This window comes from Macaca fascicularis, chromosome 1, assembly GCF_037993035.2.
Source record: "Macaca fascicularis isolate 582-1 chromosome 1, T2T-MFA8v1.1".
Taxonomy (NCBI): domain Eukaryota; kingdom Metazoa; phylum Chordata; class Mammalia; order Primates; family Cercopithecidae; genus Macaca; species Macaca fascicularis.
The window spans coordinates 124,009,393-124,029,130 of NC_088375.1; the positions used below are offsets into that span (position 1 = coordinate 124,009,393).

Consider the following 19,738-nt stretch of genomic DNA (forward strand, 5'->3'; position numbering starts at 1 on the left):
AGAGCGGGCCTGGGGGCTCAGCACAGCTTTGTAGCCTCCCACATTCTCCATGCTCTCCCACAGACCCCTGCACATGGTAAGCTTTAATGCCTTCTATTGATTACTCAGAAGTGGAGGCTCATTAAGGGGTGTGTGAAATTTGGGTTCCGTTCTGTTAGGCAATGGAACCTCGGTTCTCTTTCGTTAGGACAATGTTTCCCAAAGTGTGTTCTATGGGCTGTAGGCTATTAACAGGTGTTGTAGGATAAAGAGACCCATGATTAACTAAAGCACATTTCTTAGAGCCCTAATATGTTAGTGAACGCTGTGATATTCCAAGAAGAAAGGTGTGGGAAGTCAAGATCAACATGGCTTAGGGCAACCAGATACAGAATCCTGACAGTGCTCAGGATGGTGGAGAGCATCTACTTATCTCAGATAAAGGTTAGAAGGCATTACTTCTTGGCCTTATGGCTAAAACCAAGTGTAGGATGGAAGGCAGCGGGTTAGACAAAGACTCGGGTAAGATCAACAAGTAAATCCAACCTCACACAGATACACTCTGAATCACAGAGTTAATGCTAAATGGGAGTCCGATAGGATGAGGGGAACAGGAGTCTCTCCTTTCTCAGGTGCCTATCTCCTCTCAACCCAGGGAGGTAGTGGGCCATCATCAATATCTTAACCAAAAAAACCTTCACTCAAATCACATACACCTGGCTGCAACAGCTGGATTCCAGATACTGAATTTCTAACTAAGCTGCAGACCTAGGAATTTTCTAAGTCAGGACTTATTTGCCCAATAGGGGCTTTCTGAGATAGGACTGGCCACAGCCAGTGGCCATAGCCAACAAATTTAGCTAAGAACCTTTTTTTTTTTTTTTTTTTTTTTAACACCTCATAGGATTGATATTTCTAGGATAGTACCTTGGTACATGTGCCTTGGAGTCCCTCATCTGTCTTCACCATCAGAGAGGCAGCACCATAAGCACTATATGGTCACCATTAACGTTTTGTGATCCTTCTGGGCAACTGTCCCATCACACAAATCTCCCAGGCTCACAATGGACAGTAAGACTAGCATTGCCATTGTCCCCACTGAACAGATGAGGGAAGGCAGCGAGCTCACTGGAATGTTGAGTCATGAGATATGCATTTGAGATTGAGGAGATACGCAGAATCTCAAATCCTACTAGATGTGGGATATCTATCTCTGAAATGAGAATATCTTTCTCCCAACAATACTGATGGGATGAAATGAATATGTGTATTAGAGGACTATGTAAGACCCATCACTCCATGACATATTTATTGGACCCATGCTATGTAGCTATCTATAAAGAATAGCTATGTTTGCTGGGAGTCTATAGGGTATCATACACAATTCTGGGCTCTTTCTATATGAAACTTAATGTAATCCTCACAATAATCTCTTGGAGTTGGTTATTATAATCCCCATTTTATAGATGAAGAGACTGAGATTTGAGGAGATTTGCCCAAGTTTACATCCTCATACTGATAACCAGAAAACTTGAACTCAGAGCCAAACTCAAAGCCCACATTCCATGCTCTTTAATATGAGGAGTTAAGATGCTAGTGCTAAAAAAAAAAAAAAATTAAATAAAGCTTACTTCACATGCAAAAACAAATGAAAAAGATACTAGGTATAGGCTACACTGTATGTGGTTCTATATACTGAAGATTAACCATATTAATATTCATCTTTAAAATTAAAAGCAGTAAAAGTTAAAACTGGTGTTAAAAGAACTGTGTCCAAAGCTTAGTTCCAGGAGTTACTGGTGTAGCAAATATCTTTGCGGTCTGTCTCTCATTTTCTTCCTTTGGAACCCAGGGGGAAATTGCCACCTATTTCCCAAGGCTTTTGCAAGAAGTGAATTGACCTAGAATATGCTAAGCAGCTACAACAGTGTCTGGCTCTTGGCAGACACTCAATGAGTATAGCTGAATGAGATTCTTTGTAGCTTATAATCTAACAATGACACATATTAATATGTTGCAGATATACTGATTTTTAACAACTGAGCATAACATAGGTGAAAATATTACTGCTTGTTTTTTATCATTGTGTTTTAACAATCAGGTGATAAGACCTGAGGGCAAGGCAGGAACCCCGCACAATAACCTAGGTAAGAGCACAGACTCTGAGCCACACAGCCTGGGTGAAATCCACTTACCAGCTTCAGGCCCTGAGGAAAGTCACTTCACCTCTCTACGCCTGTTCCTTCATCTGTAGAATGATGGGGTGGTTGTGAGGATTATGAGAGTTGATGTATGCAAAGCATTTAGAACAGTGACTGGTATATAGTAAGTGCTATGGAAGCATCCCCTTCCCCCTACCTGCTGTCTTTCTGAACCCTTCAAACACTTATAAATGCCAAGAAGAGGTTTGGATAACATTCCACGCTTTCGGTTTTTTGTTTGTTTGTTTGTTTGTTGTTGTTGTTTGTTTTGTTTTTTGTTTTTTGAGACGGAGTTTCACTCTTGTTGCCCAGGCTGAAGTGCAATGGCGCGATCTCAGCTCAACGCAACCTCTGCCTCCTGGATTCAAGTGATTCTCCTGCCTCAGCCTCCTGAGTAGCTGGGATTACAAGCATGCACCACCATGCCCGGCTAATTTTGTATTTTTAGTAGAGACGGGGTTGCACCATGTTGGTCAGGCTGGTCTTGAACTCCTGATCTCAGGTGATCCATCCGCCTCAACCTCCCAAAGTGCTGGGTACACAGGCGTGAGCCACCATGCCCAGCGCTTTGGCATTTTTGTGTTGCACGTTTTATCTCCCCCATGAGATCTAAGCAACTGGAGGGCATGATTCTATCTGATTTGGCCTACACAGGGCTCACCTAAAGTAAGTTCTCAGAAACTGTGGAATCCATGAAGAAATCAATGAACATCCTGGGGGCTCCAGTTCTGAGGGGCACCCAGGGCTGTGTGTTCCCCCACCTCATGGCTGAGCTCCTTCACTGTGCTGGGCCCCCACATTTCCTGGCTGCAGAAGTCCCAAGAAGAGTATGTATGCTCTGAAGAGGCCAACAGAGGCTGTAGCAGTCTGGCTGCTGCTCCCCACAACCCTTTGGCCAGTCCATTTACACTTATGACCACAGATTTCGCCTGAGAGGCTGGCAGATTAAGGGGTCAAAAGCACCTGGGCATTATGATGTAAGGAAAAGCCCCCTCGTCCCTGGCCCCCATCTGAAAGTCCACCATCTTTTTCTAGGCACCCTCTGGGGCACACTAAACCATTAGCTAAGAGGCTTTCTGGAGCTCAGGGTAGGAAAAGGTGATCTGAGCCCTAAGGAACTAGAATGGGGAGGAGGGAAAGAGGCCAGCTTCTGGGGCCTTGGGAAGCTGGATTTTTGTCTTTCTTCTCCAGGACCCTGGCAGTTAGGGTCCGGCTCAGAGTATCAGAGGGAAAGGAGCCTCAGCAATTCTCAGTCTCCAGGCCTCCTAGGGAAGTGACCGGCAATGGCAGATAATGCTGTTCTCACATCTGTTCCAGGCTCATTCCTCACTCCTGTCTTCCCATTCTCTCCCTAAACCCTTATGTTGATGTTCAACATATGAGCCATCCTTCCGGGAGGCCACCTGGCACAGCAGCCCAAGCTTGAGCTTTGGGAACAATTAGAACTGATTTCAAATGTGGACTCTGCCAGTTACTGTCTGTGTGATGCTGGCCAAGTTCCCTAACCTCTCTGAGATTTAGCTTCCAATATTACTAATGTTACTATTTCAATTTGACTAATTTCACAATATTGTTGAAATTGATATGAGCTAATTACGTTAAGTCTCCACAATGCCTAGCACATAGTAAGGGTTCGGCAAATTATGATTGTGGTATACAGTGTCAGGTCTGCACACTCCCCCTTTCCCTCTGTTTTCATCCAACTGAAAGCCAGTCAGTCTCAACATGACATCAGGCAGCCCAGGGTGAGGGTGAGAAAGCTGGAGGATAGGCCATCCTCTTGTTTGGGCGACCTGATAGAGGAAGGCCAAAGAGTTACAGGCCGGGTGTTCAACTGTGCCTCATGTCTGGATGTGTGTGCAAAGGCATTTGCCAAGCAGGCTGAGCCATCCTTATGCCATGAACCCATCCCCTCTGAATTAGTTGTCTCCCCTGGTCCCATTCCCTACTTGCTTTTCTCCAGCAAAGGCTCTGGGGGTCTGAGTAGAAGGGTTGGATGCTTGATTGGGGAAAGATACACAAGAAACATTGTAAGACTGATAATAGTAATGATCAATAACAACAAACTTTTGAGGGCCAACTCTATGCCTGGGTCGTTGTGTGCCCATGACTTCACTTCATTATCAACAACCCTAAAAAAGAGGTGCTTTTATTATCCCCATTTTATAGATGAAGAAACTGAGGCTCAGAGAGATCCAAAAACTTGTGCAAGATTACATGGTTCATAAGGAGGGAAACAGGATTTGAAATTAGTCTAATTCCAGGGCTTACCTACAATGAGCCCAATACTTTAGTAGGTACCTTACATCATTTCTAATCCTCACAACAATGTTATGAGTCGAGTATTCCCTTTTTACCATTAAGAAAACAAAGTTGGAGAGGATACATAACCTGCCCCTGGTCGTGCAGTTCAGTGACTTGCGGAAAGTCATGCAGCTGGTAGCTGTGGAGCCAGGGTCTGAATCCAAAGTCTGTGTATTTTTTCCATTCCACTCTAATCCAGTGCCTCCAGTCCAGCAGAGCTTGGAAGAGGGGCTCTGAAGGGAAGGAAAAACAATATTTATAAGAACCTTGTACATGGTCATTGCTTTCCCATAAGGTGTCTCATTTAATCCTCACAACTACTCCATCAACAGGGTATAATTAGCCCCAAGAGGAAAACCCAGGCTCAGAGAGTAAAGTGACTTGCTCAAGATCACACAGTCAGTAAGCGGGAAACTCAGGATTCATACTGACTACTGGTTTCCAAGGACTTGTTATTTCTACTGGGGTGCACCATCTACAACACCCCATCTGCTGGTTTTGCAATTTTGCTTTGCACCCAGTCCAAGATCCATTTTCTGCCTGCTCCATGCTCCAGGAGACAAATCTCTGTGGATAGTATCACAGGGCTCTCCTGTCTTCTGTCTTCCAGTTTGGGTTAGATTAACAGGAAGCTTTGGCAGGAGATCAAAGGCATGAGACAGGTCAGGGAGTTTCTTCTGCTCCCTCCTCCCCTGCCTTGCTTTAATTCTTCAACTACAGCTCCTTCTGGGCAGCCCCCTTGCATAGCTCCCACACTTTCTGGGTCCTGAGGACTCCATTCTTCCATGCATCTCCTCAGGCTGAGAGTAGGAAGAGCTTCCTGTTGTTGCTGGTCCCTACCTGTCTCAGTATTCCTTGTTGATTCCCTTAACCTTGCCGTACTTCTGCAAATGGTTCCCTTATGCAATTACCTTCATAATCCCGGTTGAGAATCCTTCTATTTCCTGCCAGGACCTGACCAAGCCTCCTAATGTTCATCTGAGGCTGCTCTTTTTGGAGCTTCTTGGAAGGAAGGCCAATGGCTTCTTTGCTGATCAAACAGGTTCAGGTCTTTCCCAAACTAATTAGCAGATAGACAGGACAGTGGCCAGGGACTGGAGGCTGGCTCTTGATGCTGTCCCTGCCTCCATCCATCTGGAATTACAGTTTGGAGCAGCTCAGCCTCTCCAAGTCCAATGCCCCATCATCTTTTTTTTTTTTTTTTTTTTTCCCCAATTGATGTAACTCAGTAATTTTTATTGCACCTGGAAGACAATACATCACAGAAACTTTGTGGTAGGTCTGGGGAAGAGTGTTGTTTATAATAAATGATGAAATAGTTTGTCTTTGGCAATATGATTACATACGAAGAATCCAAAATGCAGGTATGGATGCCTTCCAAGCAACACCATCTAGTCCCTAGAGTTCGGCTGATAGTGCCTGCCTCCACATTGTTTCTTTAGGTTCACACGAACATAACTGAACATCATGTTCTTTCTCCTTTATGGTTCTCCCTTTCTATTCATGATATTGGCAGTTTCATACCGAAAATACAGAAAAAAATTGACTTTTGAAAAATTATTACTCTCGTAAATTAAATTGGCTGTGTAGATCTATTGGCTAGCCAAGGTCAGATGACCCTAAGCATCAATAGTAAACCTCTTGATCTTCTGATTACTTTATCACTTCATTTTGTCTGTAAAACAAAACAAAACTCGGAAGTGTTACAGAATCAGAGTATTAAAAACTGCACGAGTGTATAGGCTTCCCAGACACACATGGATACATTTTTCCTCCACATTTTCACCATGGCAGTATTAAGTAGTGAGTGTGGATGACACAGCATGAAACTGGTTATGGAATCAGCTATGAGCTCAGATGGCCTCAACATACATACTCAAGAAATGTTGCATGTTTAAATAACTGAGAGTGTGCTAAATCTCATCTGAAAAAAGGAGGAGAGGGGCTGGGGAACTCAGGCCACAGTCATGAAAGGATGAATACAAGTTCTAGGTTTAATAGGTTCACCATATTGAAATCTTTGAGAATCCAATATGGAATATCAATTATTTTGCAAAAGGTAGAGAAAGCAGTTCTCAGCTTTTGCAAATGAAATACAGTGGAAAAACACTGTTGTATATATTCCAAATAAACCGTCTTGATTTCAGCGCTAACAAAACAACGGGAAAGGTACTCATGAGCATCTCACGGTTAAGTCAGAAATGATCATTCACACAGGTCTGATTTCAGAAGTACAACAGCAAGATGCAGTACCATAGACACATCGGTTTTGGCTGTTAAAAGATGGATCATTTTAAAAACTGTGTTTTCCTTCCTTAATTTTTGGTCAGTGAAGCTAGCAGTTGTTTGTTGAACTGTGGCAGAACTGTAAGGTCACACACATTATTCGTGATAAAGCAACCGAACTGACAAGTCTGTGCTTAATTCAAGAATAACCAGTATGAGAGAGAGAAAATACAAGGAGTTAACCACCATCGCCGGCGCTCTCTCAAAGGAAGAGGGTTTAACAGATGAATTCACAAAGGTAGGCAGACCTATGCAGAACACTGAATGCCATGTGTAAATCCTCATGAAACTCCAGAAACAGGAACACCACACAATGTATATACTTTGATTTACACATTCCATGACAAAGGAAAAAGAGACACCATTACAACTTTGTAACTGTGTTAACTGCAATATAAACCAAGTCCAGAGTTTGGCAGGTAACTAAAAGAGGGTTATCACTTAGGTTATATAGCAAAAGTGTTGATGTATATTATATATAGTAGTGTAAATAATAAAAAGTATTATTTACATTAGATCACAGTACTGCATTATGTGCATAACAGTGTTTGATATAGTATTGGTGGGCTGGGACCTATGACACTAAGGACTTAGCTATCAACACTGGGAAATCACAATCAAGAGGAAACACAGAGTTCCATGTTTTCCTTTGGTGGCAAAAAAATCCTGAAGGATTTTTTTTCTGCAAGAAAAATACTTCTCTACAGAAACATAAAAATCAGTTGCAACATCTGGGCAGCTGTGATCCACCAGAAAGAAACGAGTCTCAACCTGAACTAAAGGTAAAGAGAAATCACATGGAATTTAATCCAATCTCAACTAGAAAAGCTTCACATTGGCCAGGCGCAGTGGCTCACACCTGTAATCCCAGCACTTTGGGAGGCCGAGGTGGGTGGATCACGAGGTCAGGAGATTGAGACCATCCTGGCTAACACGGTGAAACCCTGTTTCTACTAAAAATACAAAAATTAGCCAGGTGTGGTGGCGGGCGCTTGTAGTCCCAGCTACTCGGGACGCTGAGGCAGGAGAATGGCATGAACTCGGGAAGCAGAGCTTGCAGTGAGCCGAGATAGCGCCACTGCACTCCAGTCTGGGAGACAGAGCGAGACTCCGTCTGAAAAAAAAAAAAAAAAAAGAAAGAAAAGCTTCCCCTTTAGGTCACTTGTACGCAACTACAATTCCTTCTCCAAGAGCCCTTCCAGGAGAGGTGCTGGATACGTATGCTAGTTTGGAAGCTAAAAGACCCCCTGACGTTTGTGAAGGAATTCCAAGACTAAAGTGAATGACACTTAAGCAAAATATTATTTCACAAATAGGCTTGTGCTTAAATTCTCTACTGCTCTTGGAGGAGGGGATAAGAGAGGGTGCCTCCTGCCCCTTGGCTTGTTAAGGACACAGACAACTTCATTCTGCAATGAACTCACTACAAACAGCCACATACACATTGATACTCTTTGTTTTTATTCTCAACAATCAAAATACAAAGTTAAACACAGCTGAGCCATTGTTTCGGTTGTGCATAATGTGTATGCCTCCAAAAACAGAAGAAAAATAGGAAGAAGTACCCTCACTAAAGGTTCCCCGACAAATCTTCCGGCAGATCCAACAAAGGGAGGCTCAGGAAAATCACACTTAGAAAGCTGCCCGATGAGGTATTTATGCAAAAAGAGTGGTTCTGGAGTTAAGAACACATTTTTATATTTCTCAAAGAGATCAGAAAAGTAAATCATACACATTGCATGTTATTATTTAGAGCCTCTGCCCCTTTAGAAAAGTGAAATGAGGGGAGACAGCCCACGGTGGGGATTTTAATTGGAAGAAGTCCTCGGCCAGAAACAGTCCTGAATGTTTAACCTCTGCCTTTCAGGAGAGAGGTCTGAATTTTATCATCCGGGGGGTGGGGATGAAGGTAGGGGACTGAGCTAGAGGTCTTTAGGCTTGGTCAGGTGACAACACAAATCAAGGTGTCACTCAGGCTCCATAGCTGTGGATGGCTTTTAGGGTGTCAGATGTCTGGGGAGACGGAGGGAACAGAGCACTGCAAAGATACTTTATTCCCATCTACACCCTGAACGAACATGCTGGAAGCATTCAGCTTCAGGTCATGAATTCAACCTGCTGCAGAAGAGTAGGTTTTTTCAGGTTCTGTCATCAGCAACGCACCAATGCCCCATCTTTAATAGGTGAGGTTCCAATAAAGGTTCTCTCTGCTCCCTTCCAGCCCTGATAGCCCAGGCCTATGAGCTGACACCCAGAGGAGGTAAAGAACTTGCTGTTTCCGCACAGTGAGGCAATGGTGTGAGTACTTGAACTTCTGCATCTTAAATCAGTTACTGCTTCTCTGCTTTACCCTGGAGTGTTTCCTTCACAGCTCAATAAATATTTCATCAGTGGTGACTCAATATAATCACCATCCCCCATGCCATCCCAGGCAGCTTAAAACCTAGAGACTGTCACTGCTCTTTGACATATTCTGTCACTTTGCCTCCCCAGGTCATCATCCTCTCACCCGCCTCTGACTCTTCCCACAGGAGAGAGCTGGTCGAATAGTACAATTCCCCGATGTGAATGGGGAGAAGCTGGGGAAAGGAAGAATGATCTTCAGGCAGTAAGGGTAAGAGGAGCCACTTTTCCCATCTGAGTAAATACCAAGAGAAGATGAATGTGAGGCTCTTGGCGATTAGCTGTCTGCTGGGAGAGAAACACCTTCATTGATTAAATACAAAATCTGTTCTGGCAAACATGGTCCTTGGAATAGCTCTTAGCAGATCCTTGCACCGGGCTTGTAAAAGCTAAACTGCTTTCTGCTCCCAACTATCCTTCCCACTTGGGAGATTTGGAGAAAGGGCTGGGGAGAGGGAGAGGACGAAGTGGTGCCCAGGATGCCACAGGGAGAGGAGAATGAGCTAAATGTAGAGTGTGAGGATGTAGTCAGAGGGTTATGCCCCTGACAGTCTTGGGCTGGCAAATGCAAACGCCTGTGGGGGACAGTGCAGGGGCTGAAGGGTGGGCTTGAGGATGCTCTGGTCACGTGGATACTAGGGCCAGAGTCCTCTTGGCTCAGGCACTGTGTAAGGAAATAAATGTAGCTTCCTTATTGCCTGTCCACTCTCCCTCAAAATAAACACTCTTTTCTGTTTAAATAGTAGGAGACCACCCTCTCGGTAGGAGATAGCTAAAAAAGAAAAAAATAAATATATCATAGGAGACAATATCTTAAGAAGGTGGAAATGAGACCCTTCCCCGCCCTGGGGGAAAGTGATAGGAAAGATCAGCTAGAATGCTCCAAGGAGAAAGTGATAGGAAACAGCCTGGACCAGGGCCAGAGAGGAGCAGGAGGAGAGAAGATCAATCAGTGCTGGTGTCCTCGCCGGAAAGGAGGAATGTACTGATAGCTGGGATGTGATGGCAGACTGGTCTAAGGGTAGGGCCTGCTGGGAGAAGCTGCTGGCAGAGGGCATATGGGGTGAAGGGAATAGGGGGAGCAGAGCTTCAGGTAAAGGAGGAAGAGGTACTGTTTCTCCATTTCCCTTTGGGCTTTTGCTATTTAATTGAGTAATTCCTGGCCCCAGGGCAACTCTGAGAATTTCTCTGGCTTGCACCAAAGGTGTCACTTTATTACCTTAAGATTCTGTTGGGAGTTTTTCCTTCTGAATTTCCTCAAATGGCCCAGCTTTGCCTTGCCATTTTGGTGGGTTTTATTTTCTCTGCCGTCTAATGTCCCAGGGGTCTTCAGACAAACACACTTTTCTGAAAACCTCCAGGGGTGCCTTTCTCTGAAAGCCTGGGCCAGGCCTGGGAAGACTCACCCACAGACTGAAATTTGAGACCTTGTCCCCCACCCCATGACCTTCCTAAAACACAAAACTCCCAGGCAGTGTCTGAAAGCCTCGACATGAAGGGAGCTAATAGTAATTTCTCAGAAGAACGTAGGCTCTTCTTAGTCCTTGGATTTAAAACGCAGATTCCAAAGAGGGTAAATTGTCTTGCCAGGTTGGGTAAATCTGTTGGTCAGGTAGCTTTTCTCCACTAAAAAAGAGATTAATCTGATTACACCTATAATCGCCTGGAACTTTTACACTACTGAAATCTTTGTTTTTGTTGTTTACAACTTCTTGTCTAACAGACACCTCTAAAATCTTAATTTTAAATATACCACCCTCAGGATATAAATCTGTTCATTCAGCTTTTCCCCAAACCTGTCATTCTTCCTCAAAACCTTCAGCCCTAAACCTCTCTGAGTCTACCAGTCCCTCCTGATGTCCCTTCTTTTCCTGCCTGGGTCCCTACTCCATGGTTGACCATTTGACCTAACCTTCACCAGCCCCTTGTATTCTGACTCTGTATGAGTTTTCTGGGGCTGCCATAACAAAGTACCACAAGTTCAAGGGCTTAAAACAATGGGAAATGTATTCTCTCATCGTTCCAGAGGCCAGAAGTCCAAAATGAAGGTGTTGGTGGGGCTGTGCTCTCTGTGACGGCACTGCGGGAGAACGCTTCCTTGCCTGTTCCTGCTGCTGGTGGCTCCTGGCCTTCCCTGGCTTGTGGCAGCACAGCTCCAGTCTCTGCTTCCTTCTTCACATGGTCCTCCTCCCTGTGTGTCTGCATCCTTTCCTGTCTCTTATGATGACACCTATCATTGGATTTAGGGCCCATTCTAATTCAGTATGATCTCATTTCACATCTGCAAAGACCCCGTTTCCAAATGAGGTCACGTTTCAAGGTTCTGGGTAGACATGAATTTTGAGGAGACACTATTCAACCCACTATAGCCCCCTTTTTCCTTCTATTGCATTCCAAATTCCCCAAGCTGAGTGCAGGCCCACAGTCGAGCATCTATCTCCCTTTTGGCCTTGGGGCAGCTGAGCTCTGTTCTTAGCTCCTCCTGCTCTTTGCTGGTCTCAGTGCTCCTCAGCAAGAGCGCCTCCTACAGCCTCTTCTTTCCTTTCCCTCAGGAAGTATCTCCCCAGAGATGGCCGAGGTCTGGGGCAGGAAGTCCTCCAAATTCAAACCTTAAGGTTGGGTGCAGTGGCTCACACCTATAATCCCAGCACTTTGGGAGGCTGAGGCAGGAGGATCCCCTGAGCCCAGAAGTTTGAGACCAGCCTGGGTGACATGGTGAAACCCCACCTCTACAAAGAATACAAAAATTAGCTGGACATGGTGGCCAATTTTTGTATTCTTGGTGCACCTGTGGTCCCAGCTAGTCAGGAGGCCGAGGTGTGAGGATTGTTTGAGCCCAGGAGGCAGAGGTTGCAGTGAGCCAAGATCGTATCACTGCACCCGAGCCTGGGCAACAGAGTGAGACCCTGTCTCAAAAAAAAAAAAAAATCAGTCTTAAGACCCCTACAGATGTACCATTATTTTCACCTTTTTCACCTTTTCCTACCCCATTGAAGGCCACGTGTTTCTGCTCTTCTTGGAGGCTATTTAGGTCCTCACAGCACTTGCCTGGTATACAGCGAATTATCCTGTGTTTATCTGCTTTCATGTGCTCCCTACTCTTAAGACTCTCATACCACTCTGCTGCTTAAAACCATTCATTCATTCATTCATTCATTCATGTGTTTATTGCGTATATATTGAGTGTCTGCTATGTTAGCACTCTGGCCTCATCTCCCACAACCAATGAAATGATTGCCTTTTCAGAACTTAACAGCATAATAAGTTTTCAATGGGGATCCTATAGGATTTCCATTCTAAAGTTTGCATTCTTTAGGTTGGTGGACAACCCCCTTAACCTGGCCCTAACCTACCTCTGACTTCTGTCTCCCATTGCTCCCATCTCTAGCCCAACCAATTACCCAAGCCAGGCTCTTACACTTCTGTGCTGTGGTGCTTTCAGTTTAGTTGAAATGTCTCTGCCTTTTGTCTGCCTGGAAAATCCCTAGTTGTCTTCAAGATTTAGTTCCAATGTTGCCACCTCCTAGGAACCCTCCTTGACAATCCTGTCCTGGACTCCGTCTTTTTTGCCACATAAATCTCTTATTGTGTGAATCATGCTGCCTTGCAATGATTTGTTTACATGTCTATCTCTCTTTTCCCTTGAAGTTAAGGACAATAATTTATTCATTTTATATTCTCTATATCTGGCATAATGTAGATGTTTAATAAATGTTTAAGTGTTTAATAAAAGAGATGGTAGAAGACTTCAATTCATCTGAGAGCAGAATCTGCCTAGAAGAGTTGGAACTTCTCCACCCTGCTCCATCCTCTGTACCTGACCTGTGTGTTCTGGGCTAACCACGGCCAAGGAGCATCAGTGGGCTAATGGAGTGTTATGGGCTGAATTGTGTTGGCCCCAAACTCAAATTGTGAAGTCCCACCCCTCCCTCACTCTATCGCCTTGTTTAGAAATGGGGTTGTTGCAATGTAATTAGCTAAGATAAGGTCTTATTAGATTTGGGTAGGCCCCTACTCCAGTATGACTGGTGTCCTTATAAAAAGGAGAAATTGGACACAGACACCCTACCAAGAAGAACACTATGTGAAGATGAAGGCAGAGGTCACGGTGATGCCTCCACTTGCTGAGAAACTCCAACAGTTGCCAGCCCACCACTAGAAGCGAAGGAAGAGGCACAGCCCTCAGAAGGAACCAACCCTGCTAATGCCTTGGTCGTGGACTTGCAGCCTGCAGAACAGCGAGCCAATACATTCCTGTGGTTTAGGTCACCGACTGTGGCACTTTATTACAGCAGCACTAGGAAACTCATACAGGAGGTGACAGTGCTCACATAAAACAGGACCTTCCACTTCCATGGCAAAGCCCTCATCTTTCATGCCCATGCGCCATTTGATCTGCACACAAATCACTGAGCAGGTTCCTCAGCTATTATTATCCCCATCAGTCAGATGGAAAGAACTGAAGCTCAAGACGGCCAAATAAATTTGGCTATGGTGTTCTTTTTTTTTTTTTTTTTTTTTTTCCATGGGCAGAAGTAGATTTCAGTTTTGGTCTTTTTCCATTCCCATATCAGGTTGCCTTAAGGCAACTTTGAAAAGTCTAAAATATTAAACAGTTTGTGAAGTTATTATCATTATTCATAAAGGACAGCATGAGGTTAGTCTTACCATAGAGAGCCCCATTGTTGGCCCAAAGCATCTTTGCCAGGAGCCCTATAGGACCATGTTTTCAAGGCCCTCAATGAGCACAGGGCTGTTGGTCCATCCCAGCTCCTGGAATGGTTCATTGTGCCTGCCCTGCCTCCAGCTGAGGACCCAGGGAGAAGCACTGACCCCTGATCTTAATATCCTTTCCATTACACTCTTGCCAGAGGAGCTTTTTTTAGGAGTGGCCACTTCCCCCTCCTCAAGAGAATTCTGGGGACCAACCAGCTCAGGCCTGCTGTTGGCCTCAGGGTCACATCTCACCCAGACACCCCCACCATTCCCTCAGGCCTAGGGATGCTGCTCCCCCACCATGGGATCTCCTTTTTATTTTTATTTATTTATGTTTTACTTATGCCTAACACTGTGTAAAGGGATTTGTTTTCTTTTCTTTTCTTTCTTTCTTTTTTTTTTTTTTTTGAGATGGAGTCTCGCTCTGTCACCCAAGCTGGAGTGCAGTGCAGTGGCACGATCTCAGCTCACTGCAACCTCCACCTCCCAGGTTCAAGTGATTCTCCTGCCTCAGCCTCCCAGTAGCTGGGATTATTACAGGTGCGCCACCACATTCAGCTAATTTTTTTTTACTTTTAGTAGAGATGGGGTTTCACCATGTTGGCCAGGCTAGTCTCAATCTCCTGACCTGAGGTGATCCACCCGCCTCAGCCTCCCAGAGTGCTGGGATTACAGGCATGAGCCACTGCTCCTGGCCAGGATCTTCTTTTTAAAGCTACCACCACCCACTCTCATTCCCCAGGACTCTCCTCACCCCTCTGGCTGCAAAGGGAGCTGGTGTCCCTACTGGCTCCTTCCTTTCTGCCCCTAAAGACAGGCACACAGGTGATTTTCCTTTTAAGTGTTTTTCTGTGGATCACTGCAGGGAAATAGAGAGGGGCTGATAAAAGGAACAATCTTTGATACTCTTTCAGTTGGGTCCCTGATTTTCTTGCTAGGCTGACAAGAGCAATATTCCCTACCTGGAATCTTGGTTTTATTCCTTAGCACGGGCCTTATCAAACCCACTTTTTAATGAAGGGAGAATGAAGAAGCCATCGAAGCAGACCACTAGCTGCCAGTCAGGTCTGCTCTGAAGGCTGCCTGTCTGTGGGGGCATGTGACTTCTGGGGCTTTCCAGATTGAGTTATGCTCGCCCCACATGTCTTAAATTCTCCAAACACTATTCCGGCCCTGCTGTGCTTCTTAGAGCACAGGTTCTTTGCCTTTTTAGTGTAATGGATCCCTCAGCAACTTGGTGAGCCCTTCTCAGAATAAAGTTTCTAATGCAGAAAATAAAACACATGGGATAATAAGGGAAGTCAAGTCCTTTGAAATCCTTACCAAAAATATTTTTCAAGTTTTGTGATATAATAACATAAGTTTGGTTACTATTATATTATATAGTGTAATATAACTTCAGATCTAATAGCTATTGTTATTTTGAAGTAGTGGTGAACATATATGCTATTTTGAGATGTCTAAAACAACTGTAATGTGTTACAAAAATATCCATGATTTCTATTGGTGACAAAGCCACAAGTATCGCACACACTTCTGTGATTTGCAACCTACATCCAAAATGGAAGGAAATCCTAATGTTTGGTTAGTGATTGGTAAAAATAAAGATGTGGGCAGGTGCAGTGCCTCACGCCTGTAATCCCAGCACTTTGGGAAGCCGAGGCAGGCGGATCATGAAGTCAGGAGATCGAGATCATCCTGGCCAACATGGTGAAACCCCATCTCTATTAAAAATACAAAAATTGGCTGGGCGTGGTGGTGCGTGTCTGTAGTCCCAGCTACTTGGGAGGCTGAGATAGGAGAATCACTTGAACCCAGGAGGCAGATGTTGCAGTGAGCCGAGATAGTGGCACTGCACTCCAGCCTGGCAAGAGAGCAAGACTCTGTCTCAAAATAAATGAATAAATAAATAAAAATAAAAATTAAAAAATAAAGATGTAATACTATTTTTTCCCCCATTGAGCTCATGGGCCCAGATTAAGAGCCCCTGCCCTGGATCTGTGCTTCTCAAACTTCCATGTGCTTCTGAATCATTTGAGCTCTGTTAACATGCAGATTCTGATTCAGGAGGTCTGGAGTAGGCTTGAGGCTCTGCATTCTTGACAAACTCTAGGGATGAGTTTGTCAGGCTGGCCCCTGAGATGAGCACAGTCTGGAAAGTGTGGTACTGGGTAATAGTCACCACCTGGAACCATTATGGGAATCTGAGAGCAGGGCATCCGCTGCCGGGGCCTGAGGGTGGGTTGGGGCCTTAGACTGATTCCATGAACTTCACAGGCTTCATGGCAGTCCTGTGGTGACAAGGCCATTCCAGCACATCTCCTGATGAGGATGCAGATGACACCCTAACCTGGAATACGTTCTCTCCACAAAGCTGAAGGGAGCCTGCAATCTCTTTAATGCTCCCATTAGAGCCTGAACACAAGACCTTTCCTTTTGTCTGGTGAAATCAGGCTGGGCCAGTTACATGAGACTTGACTAAAGGCTTAGGAATAACAGAGAAAAACTAAATGCAGGCAATAGAATATGACCATAGAACATGACTTCAAGACACCCTACCCGCTCAGCAATAGGCTTTAAAGACAATCTTTTGTCCTTTAGACACAAGGGCTGGACCTTTAGATGTGAGGCCCCATGAGAGAGGCAGCATTGTCAACATCCCTGAGGGGAGTCTGAATCCCTGGGTTGGATGCAGTGAGGCCCAGGTCTCCTTATATGCTGGTTTCGGAGGTCTGGGATTTTATTAAGAGAGATGGCAGGTCTCCCTGACCTACCACCCCTTCCCCACTTCCTGATTCCTGCTTACCTCAAAGTGGTGGATGCTGCCTTTGCACTTAACGTTCCAGGAGGCCACACCTACATGGGGAATTCCCTCTGCCTCCTGAATTCTAGTCTGATAATCCTCTTTGTCTCCATTATGGGCTCTTTCTTCACTATTCACCCTATTGAAGCAGATCCTCCTTTTACCCACCCAAACATTGTAGCCTTAAACTCACAGTCATGTTTGAATACAACACATTACATTTAATAACCATGCAAGAAAATCACACACACACCGTGCAAGAGGGTCTAGTCTGTACCAATCTCGATTTTGCACTTGTAATCTATCCCTCTCTGGAGTTTAGTTGAGAGCATGATCTTTGCAGCCACTCAGATCAGGTTCTAATTATACCACATACAAGCTGTCTGACCTTAAAGAATTTGATTAGCTCAGTGTGCTAATCTGCAAAGTGGGCATAGTAAAAGTGTCTACCTCATTTGACTATTGTGTGAATTCAATAAAATGATATCTGCAATTAGTTCCCTGTCTGGAACACAATAAGTTCCCCATATTAGTTGTCAATGTACTATCCTCACCTCTCATGGTAAAGTAATTATTTCAGCATTTAAGAAAATTTATTCTATCACTGCAAGTGCCATGCTTGTCACACAGTAGGTGCTTGATAAATGTTTCATGAATAAACAAATTAAGCATATTCCCAAGACCATTTCTGTCTGGGAAAGCATCCCTTGAGGCTCCTGACTGATGACAGTCACTGTAAGGAGATCACAGCCCATTTTGATACATGATCAAGATATAACACTTGACCATTTCCCTTGATCTTTGTATCCCTGTGAGATCATCATTAATATCCCCATTTTATCCCAAGGGAACCAAGGCTCATGGAGGCTTAGTGTTGTTCCCAAAGTAACACAGTTAGCAAGTGGCTCCATTGAGTGATGCTTCAGCAGAAGCCCAATGTGCCCTGAAACAGCATACGAAGTCTGTCTGAGATCCAGGGGCATGACTTATGATTCTTTAAAATAACTGTGTAGCTAGGGAGCTACAGAAATGATTCTTGAAAATAACTGTGTAGCTAGGGAGCTACAGAAAGAGATTGACAGAACCTGGGACTTCAGTCATTTTCAAGAAAGTACAACAGCTAAGCATTAGCCATACCTAGAAAAGACCCACTCTAAATGATGCTTTATAAATGCATAATGAAGAGACTGAGAAGTATCTAAGTGCAGAAAAAGTCATCAGGACTAAATGTAGCTAAAGAGAGCTGGGGCCCAGTCAGTAGTCCCCAGTCTGACTGAAGGAAGTGTAGGGCAACTAGAAGATCTGGGTCTGCTGGGTGTCCAGAAAAGGGGCAGTCAAATAATACGACCAGTTAGTGTGTCTCCAGTTCCACTGAGAGAGACAACTGGCTCTGGACCAGACATAGCTAATCATAATTTCCTATCCCCTGACCTAATGTCTCATTGTTCTGAACTCAGTAAGCAATCTTCTGGTTATTATTTTCTGGGTAAGCTTGATACCAAAAAGGGAATACTTGGTAGGAATTGTCACCATTTTACATTTACCTTGGGCTCCTTAGTGCTATGGTTTGAGTTTGACCCCACCAAAATGCATGTTGAAAATGATCCCCAATGTGGTGGTCTTGGGAAGTGGGGCTCAGTGACAGGTGGGGACAGATCTCTTATAAATGGTTTGGTGGCAGTCAGTGCTTGCTCTCTGTGAGACTGAACTAGTTCTCACAGGAATGCTCCCTTGAGAGTGGGCTTTAATAGAACAAGGACACTCCTTGAAATTTGCCTCTCTGCACATGGCCACTTCCCCTTTGATCTTCCACCATGTCTTAACACAGTAGGAAAGCCCACACAGAAGCCAAGCAGATGCCAGCACCATGCTTCTTGAACCTCCCAGCCTGCAGAACCATGAGCTAAATGTACCCTCTTTTCTTTATAAATTACTTAGCCTTGGGTATTCTGCTATAGCAACACAAAATGAACTAAGACACTCAGTCTCTTAGAAGTTTGTGATTGTGAGTCAATCTCTTTTAAGTCACGTCCCCCAGTTTTTTACTGGACTCAGGTTCATCAGTCTCTTAGGGATTTAGTGACTGTAAGTCAATGATTCTTGAACCTGAACAACTATGAGCATGCTTATATATCCAATGTCTGGAACTGCAAAGCCAAGCGAGGGCCATCCCCTGGTCCACAGCAACCCTTCGAAGAAGGTGCTTCTACCCTAGGAGACACCTCCCCACTTACCCCACAGATGCCTGTAATGAGATCCCTCCATCCTCCAGCCTCTGGCCACATGCCTGCAGAGCAGAGTGGTGTTCACAGGTCACTTCACTGGGAGCACAGGGCTTCCTCAGCAGAACTGAGAGCTGACAGGGGTGCAAAAAATAACAGGCTTATTGGAAGAGAGCAACATTACAGACACTCAAGCACCCCTAAGGTAGAGGAAAAACAGAAAAGCTCTCATCTTTATTCCTACCCATGGTCAGACATGCAAGAGCCTCGCTCTTCCCTATAGGAAAAGAAAGAAGCAGAGAGATGACAGGTGGAGTTAGAGTTTCAAGGACACAGAAGGATTTGTAAACACTGGAGGCTGTCCTCGCTGAGGGAGAAGTCATCACAGGCGGGGCAGAGTCCTCCAGCTCCACTCAAGGGATGGCATTTCCCTTTCATCTCTTTCTCCCCTCTGGGATCCAGGGAGTGATTGAGATAATTTACCATTTAATGTGGGCAGATGGCTTAATTAAGCTAAAGCGGAAGACATTCACAGTGGCGCTGGGTATGAGAATGACTCGGGGGTGGGACCCTGGGAGCCACCTGGCAGATGTGTCCTCCTCTGCCCCATCTCCTGGACTGATCCTGAGGCACTAGGGTGCAGGGTGCTCACTGGGTAATTTGCCTGCTTGGGAATTTAGGCTTCTGGTCCCCCTGCAGCCTCTGCCAGTGCAGAGGCTCACACATTAGGAAATGCCTCTGGTTTTGTGGCCAGTCTTCAGCTCTAGGGACAGCAGCAGCAGCAGCAGAAGCCAGCATTGCTGGACCCTCCCTGAGGCTGGCTG

General features: G+C 44.9%; 1 protein-coding gene across 4 annotated transcripts in view; it reads right to left on the bottom strand.

Moving 5' to 3' along the window:
- Window positions 1–4,356: 4,356 nt before the first annotated feature.
- KCNC4 (potassium voltage-gated channel subfamily C member 4) overlaps window positions 4,357–19,738 on the bottom strand; it is an 87,574-nt gene continuing 72,192 nt past the window's right edge. Inside the window, exons 3-4 of one of the 4 annotated variants that reach the window (XM_073999471.1) lie at window positions 18,927–19,048; window positions 4,532–4,717 (exon numbers count right to left, since the gene is read on the bottom strand). In XM_073999471.1, the coding sequence (XP_073855572.1) occupies window positions 4,675–4,717; window positions 18,927–19,048 (165 nt within the window). In that variant the 3' untranslated portion in view covers window positions 4,532–4,674. Of the gene's footprint in view, window positions 4,718–18,926; window positions 19,049–19,738 lie in introns of all 4 variants that reach the window. The other 3 variants (XR_010588181.2, XM_073999468.1, XM_073999431.1) reach the window with 3 other exon arrangements.